General features: G+C 46.0%; 1 protein-coding gene across 39 annotated transcripts in view; it reads right to left on the bottom strand.

The window, feature by feature from the left end:
* LOC121715812 (calcium/calmodulin-dependent protein kinase type II subunit beta-like) overlaps nucleotides 1-7,500 on the bottom strand; it is a 78,816-nt gene that overhangs the window by 39,738 nt on the left and 31,578 nt on the right. For all 39 annotated transcript variants that reach the window (XM_042101749.1, XM_042101752.1, XM_042101750.1 and 36 more), the window contains exon 7: nucleotides 313-415. In XM_042101749.1, the coding sequence (XP_041957683.1) occupies nucleotides 313-415 (103 nt within the window). The remainder of the gene's footprint in view (nucleotides 1-312; nucleotides 416-7,500) is intronic.

The following is a 7,500-nucleotide window of genomic DNA, read 5'->3' as shown; positions in this document are numbered from 1 at the left end:
CACACACACACAGTTAATTCATATTAAAAGGTAAGTCTTGTCCACCAGTCTCCTCTCCAGAGTATATCTCCATGCTGATGTAACAAACCAGGCATAGTTTCCGTGTACCGTGATAGATGTGTGTAGTATGTGTGTGTGTGTGTGTGTGTGTATGACAGAGAGTATATGTGTGTGTCTTACTGAACCAGGCATGGTGGTCTCTCTGTTACTTGATGGCCCGTGATGGATATCTGTGTGTGTATGTGTGCGATTGCATGCATGCACGTGAGTGTGTGTGTGTATGTGTGTGTGTGTGTGCATGTGTGTTCTTACCGAACCAGGCCTGCTGGTCTCCTTGCACCTCGATGGCCAGCCCAAAGTCTGCCAGTTTCACTGCTGCATTCTTGCACTTGCTAGCCAGAAGCAGGTTCTCTGGCTAAGAAAACACAGGTTGAGTTAACACCACAATCTTAACACACACACACACACACACACGTGTACACACACACACATACAATTTGAGACACAAGGGCATTCAAACAAATACATGGACACACACATACACACACAAACATAAGCCTAGTGCTCACTACATGCTGCCAAAAGCACACACTCACACAGTACTGTTACGAGCTAAAATGTTCCTAACATTCCCACATTTCTGCACACACCTCCAGACCAGCAGGCCAACGTCACCAGTCTCAAATACCTCTCCTCTCCACTCATCACACACCTAACGACCAGCAAGCTAACGTCACCAGTCTCAAACACCTCTCCTCTCCACTCATCACACACCTAAGTATGAGTATACTCTTTTGATCCCGTGAGAGAAATTTGGTCTCTGCATTTATCCCAATCCGTGAATTAGTGAAAACACACTCAGCACACAGTGAAGTGAAGCACACACTAATCCCGGCGCAGTGAGCTGCCTGCTACAACAGCGGCGCTCGGGGAGCAGTGAGGGGTTAGGTGCCGTTCCTACTGGTCGGGGTTTCGAACCGGCAACCCTCCAGTTACAAGTCCGAAGCGCTAACCAGTAGGCCACAGCTGCCCCCGCCACCTAACGACCAGCAGGCTAACATCACCAGTCTCAAATGCCTCTCCTCTCGACTCATCACACACCTAACGACCAGCAGGCTAACGTCACCAGTCTCAAATGCCTCTCCTTTCAGAGCTCTGCTGAACTACGCCTGGGAGACCAACTTCAACTTCCCAATTACTTCAACAAAGACCCTGTACTTGAGCCCTCGACAGGGTCGTGTCTGAGTATGCATTATGTGTGTGTGTGTGTGTGTGTGTGTGAGTGAATAGGTGTGTCTGTAACATTGTGTTAAAGCATGTGAGAAGAGTAATGTATGGCTGGGTGTGTGTGTGTGTGTGTGTGAGCTCGTCCCCACTGGCCCACATAGCTCAGGCCCATTAGTCTCTGTCAGAGAGGAGGCTAATGCAGAGCTCTCCCTCTGGAACCCGGTCTCTGGCATGACCCCGCACTGATGATCCCTCTACACACACACACACACACCTGCTGTAAGTCACAGGCGCACACACACTCCTGCTGTGGAGGAAGGGTCGGTAGGGTGGAGGCTTCCTACACACTCAGCGTGGATTTTCAATCTACTGCACCACCCGTCCTTTACACACTGTGCAGATGTTCCCATGTGTGTGCACACACACACACACACACACAAACGCGCGCACACACACACACACACACACAATTACACATTCCCCACCATACTGTTGGACACATTGTTGCTGCTTTCTGCCTTGCTGCATTGCAGGGGCTTCTGTCACTACCATATGACTTATTGTTCTTCTCTTCCCTCTTCCTCTCTCATAAGCCTCCCCTTTCCTGCATTTCCCTCTCTAGTCTGAGGGATGTGTGCGAGTGTATGAGTGTGTGTGTGAGTGAGTGTGTGTGTGTCTGTGTGAGTGTGTGTGTCTGTGTGTGAGTGAGTGTATGAGTGTGACTGTATGTGTGTGTGTGTGTGTGAGAGTGAGTGAGTGTGTGTGTGTGTGTCTGTGTGTGTCTGTGTGAGTGTGTGTGTGTGTGTCTGTGTGAGTGTGTGTGTGTGTGTGATGTGGGGTCGTCAGAGGGCCGTGTGTGTGTGTGTGTGTGAATGATCCTCCTGTCAGACAGGCAGGGTTAAAGAGCTGGAGCGGCAGACAGGCACTGATTCACTTCACGACAGGGGAGACTAGAGAGAGAGGAGAGAGCAGAGGAGGGCAAAAGAGGAGAGAACCTGCCATCCTTCCTTTCTCTCCCTTCATTCATCTCTTCCTCCTTCTTCTTCTTCTTCTTTCCCCCTTTCTCACCAACTCACTCACTCATCTCTCCCATGGTCTCTTTTCCTCCTCTCTCTCTCTTTCTCTCTCTCTCTCTCTCATCCCTGTTCACTCCAGACTGGCGAGGGAGGCAGCAAGGCTACCCTGTTTGAACAGCACACAGTCTCTGGTGCTGCAGGGAAGTGTGGAGCACAGCGCTGCCGCCATCTTGGAAATGGCTCCTCTATGCGCACATCACATACACAAATGTCACCTCACAGCATCACATGACACGTCAACGTGTGTGTGTGTGTGTTGACGTGCATGACGTGTGTGAGACAACATTTCGTGTGTGCATGTACACACACACATACACGGTGACAGGCACACAGGAATGAATGTGACACAAAAGCAGAACAAGTACACTTTCTAACTCTCTCTCTATCACACACACACACACACAAGCGTGTGCACGCACACACACACACACACAAGCGCGTGCGCATACAGTACGCCCCCACACTCTAAGCACATGTCCTCGCAGTATGCTCACTAGTGGAGAGGGGAGTGGCTGCCATAGCTGCAGTAAGCGAGGGACAGGATGGCATTAAGGAGGGAGAGGAGGGAGAGAGAGAAGGAGGGACAGAGAGAGGTGTGTGTGTTTGTGTATATCAGAGGGAATATTGTGCGTGTAGACGATTCTAGTGATGAGAGTGAAAATGTGCAGGACTTTGTGTTCTCAAGTGAGAGAAGGACTCTCTGAGTGTGTGTGTGTGTGTGCGTGCATCAGAGAGAGCTAGCAATAAAGAGAATGTACGTGACAGAAACAGTAGTGCACCTACGTCAGTGTGTATGTGTGCACATTTATTTAAGAGTGTACATGTGTGTGTATGAGTATGTGCGTGTGTATGTATGTGTATTTGAATGTCTGTGAGTGTAAGAGAGAGTGAGGCAGAGTGAGCTAAAGCAGGCTGGTGTTGGGTGTACATGTGTGTGTATTTGAGTCTGTCTGTGTGTGTGTGTGTATGTTTGTGCATTTGAGTGTGTGTGTGTGTGTGTGTGTGTGTGTGTGTGTGTGTGTGAGAGAGAGAGAGAGAGTGTGCGACAGAGCAGAGTGAGCTAAAGCAGGCTGGTGTTGGGTGTACATGTGTGTGTATTTGAGTCTGTGTGTGTGTGCGTGTGTGTGTGTGTGTGTGTGTGTGTGTGTGTGAGAGAGAGTGGGTGCAACAGAGCAGAGTGAGCTAAAGCAGGCTGGTGGTGGGGGGGGGGGGGGGGGGGTCGCTGTGGGGGTGTAGTAGCTGCTGGATCGGATCCTAAGAGTCGAAGAGTCGATGGCAGGGGCGGGGGTGGACACAGAGACAAGAGACAGAGACGCACACTCCACTCCGCTCGGAGCGGAGAGGAAACGAGAGGAGCCGAAACATTCCTGACGAGTGTCCGGCCGGCATTCCAGACAGATCAGACGGATCGTCCATCGGTTGCAGTAGGAGCAGTGAACAGTCGGCGGTGACGGAGCAGAGGAAAAGGCCACTCCAATTTAAGCCTCCACATACACACACACACTGACAGAGGCGCACCCACCATTACTATTACACCAACAGTGTAAGGAAACACACTGCTCAACTCCCAGCTTAAACTCACAGTCGTGTTTACCACAGCACACACTAACAACCTGACAGGATCCTCTCAGTGAGATAATGTTTTTAGAGGCAACGTTACTGAAGTACTTTTAACCACATCAAAACATGAAGCTTAGGTTTTTATTCATATTTTTTGGGAAGACTGTTAGAAAGAGAAGCTACTGTCAGAATATCTAAGAGGAGTAAACAGCCATTTACACCAAGAACGATAACTATAAAGACAGCTATTGCTACACGACCATTAACTATACAACTAACGATATGAGCATCCACACTCACTGACCAATGATAAGAAGAGTCTCTCCTCGTGTTCATGAATGAAATCTACAATTTCATGGATTGTCAGCTTTTTATCATTTTCAAAAACAACAATATTGTTTTTCATGACATAATCTATGTGTGGTTGTTTCCATTCATATTAGCTAGACTGATACGTTTTTGCTGTTTCTATTATCATAATAGTTGTCGTTCTTGGTGATAATGATTTATTAGGCCCTAGCTATACCACTGGCAGTACATAACCAACCTCTCTGAGCCACTCACATTCAGATAAAGCATGTGATGTGATAGGGATTTGAGTGAATAAGCTTTTTGATGTCTTTTCTTATATTCTTCTTTAGTGCAGAGAATGCTGGGAAAAGCCAACTGACAGTTATAATTGCTTATTACATCATTGTCAGGAGACGGCTTTAAACCATTTACAACTCACAGGCAAACTAACCACAATAGATAACCATGGACTAAACTAACTGGACATACTGCTTCATTATATATGTGTGTATGTGCATGTGAATGTGTGTGTTTGTGCACGCATGTGTGTGTGTGTGTGTGTGTGTTTGTGTGTGTGTGTAAGTGTGAATGTGTGTATGTGCGTATGTGCGTATGTGTGTGTTCGCATGCCAGGAGTGAGGTGGTGGTCTTTATGCAGAATCCCCACAAGTGGCGATGGCTTTGACTTCAGAACATTTCTAAGCCAATTTGACAGTAAACAAGAGCTAGCGGAGCCGAGCGCAAGCTAATGAGGGGGAATCAAGCCGCTCCCCGCCGCTGTCAAACGCCATTAGCATCAGTGGACACGCAGTGGCTGCAGAGGACAGTCTGATTACGGCGCAGCAGCGCAAGTGCATGTGGTGCCTGGCAGAGAGAAGGCGCACTGAAGACTACTCTCTGGGGAACTACAAATCCCCAGTCAGGCCTTCGCACACGTGCAAAAACAGTACTGCAGTCGTGTTCTGTATGGTTATTACTGCAATTGGACTGTTATTCTGTTTTTATTACAAGACTGCAATGATTCTTTTCTATCTGTATCTTCAACAACAACACATAACATTTCAGTGAAATCACAAGAGATAGTTTGAACATACAGTAACACTCTCCTTACACAACAATATTAGGCCATCCTTAAAAATATTTTTGTTTGCAGTAACAGCCAAAAACAATTAAAAATGGGTCGGTAGGTAGGTCAATATTTTTTTTTTTCAAGATTCAAAGTAAAAAAAAAAGTTCAATTTTGGTCATGGTGATTACGTAGGAATGAATTTACACAAATGTGCATATTGTGACGTAACTGACTGGGTCTTCAACCCGTGCCTTCAGGCGCACCATTGCAAACCTCATTCTGATGCAGGTTATATAGACCAGCCTTTCTCAAACTTCTTTGACCTGAGGCCCGGTCATGGCAGACTTTTGGGTCATAGGGCTCATCTACATGTACGCAGAAAGAAGGCTACAATAGCTCTTGGCCACGTTATATTGAAATTTGACTATACAATACTCAATGCTATACAGTGTATTTTACAGTCTCTGCTCTGTTTCTAAGGAAGTTCCAAAAAACAACGTCGTTCTATTAAGTTTCGTTAAATAAATAAATAGCCTTCCAACAGGTTGAAGCGGAGCTTTGATACCAACGTTATCGATTAGTTTCAGTTTCTCTCGCACAGACGCACATTGAATGAATGCTCATACCACCACTTAATTGTAGGGCTCCATGTTTAATGACATCGATAGCAGAAACGTTTGTTTTCTTTTTTCGTCGATCCGCGGTTTCTTAATCAACTGCGCAGCAAATTATCAGATGAAGCACCGGGCCTAATTTCACTCCACGACTTCGCGGACTAGCAGTCTCCATGTTGCGGACCCATATTTTGAGAAATGCTGAATAGACCACAACCAATTTCAATACTCCGACACGGTCACCGCTAGACTAGGGGGAGAAGGGATGAGAAAAGATCTGGCCACAGTTCTTCCAGAACTTCGTAACAGCGTTATCAGTTTGTGTGAATGAAACGAAGCGTAGGCCATAGTGTGACATGCGTAAAACCAATGGTGTAGAGATGACGCCACAGGTGTTTTTTTTTAAGTGAGCCACGTTTGCATGTAGGCAATTTATATTCACAATACTTGGGCCTACTAAAATAAATATTATTTTATTGCATTTGTATTGGTTGTTTAGAGTAAAAAAAACAATCGGTCGGTATTAACGCAAGTTTACAACCGGCAAGTCGGTCGGACTAAAAGGGGAAAAAAATAAATATTTGGGTCGGTTCTAAATTGACAGGGTCGGTCGGGTTACGGCAAACGAAAATATTTTTAAGGATGGCCTTACTTTTTTTTCTCTATCTGTATTATTATAATTACAGTACATTACTGTTATTCTCTACTGTTTTATGTCTCTGCTATTCTACTGTTATATGTTTATTACACATCAGCAATCCATCCCTTTATTGCAACACCAACAAATAAAATACACTGAAATCATTTCCATTTGTATATCTTCACCAATCAGAGGACTTCCTCATTCCCACATGTCATCCTGTAATCAGACCCATGCACAGACTAGATCATGAAGCATGCAGCAGACGCAAGGGACACGATGGGACCAGCACTAGACACAGATGCAGAGTCATCACACAGAAACACAAACACACACACACACGTACACACACACACAGACACACAGACATACAGACACGCGCACACGCGCACACACACACACACACACACGCACACACTGAGACACACACACACACACACACACACACACACACACACACAAACACAAACACAAACAGACACACACACACACGCACACACACGCACACACACACACAGAGACACACACGCACACACACACACACACACACACACACACAGACACGCACGCACACACACACACACACACACACGCACACACCCCTTGGACACTCATTGAAAACAAACACATAGAATACACATTTTAGCCTATGGTAACAAACAGTGTACAAATAGAAATCTACACTCTACAGCTGATTTAACCACAGCAAACAAACACACACACACACACACACACACACACACACACACACACACACACACACACACACACACAAACACACACACACACACACACACACACACACATACCAGCTCTCTCTTGACTCCTACAATATACACTGGAGCACCTCAAGGCATTCTTCAGCACAGAGAGGGTCAAGGGTAGCACAGTACTATATACTTGCTGGATACCTGCACAAATGTGCCAGCTTACCTATAAACTATCAATAACTACCAATAACATGTTAACATATACTGTATATAAGCAGGCCTCCATCAAGTGTGTCAATTCCAGTAACAAAAC

Source organism: Alosa sapidissima, chromosome 8, assembly GCF_018492685.1.
Source record: "Alosa sapidissima isolate fAloSap1 chromosome 8, fAloSap1.pri, whole genome shotgun sequence".
In the NCBI taxonomy this organism is placed as follows: domain Eukaryota; kingdom Metazoa; phylum Chordata; class Actinopteri; order Clupeiformes; family Clupeidae; genus Alosa; species Alosa sapidissima.
Note: the sequence above shows the minus strand (reverse complement) of the source record. Positions and strands in the feature narration are given on the sequence as shown.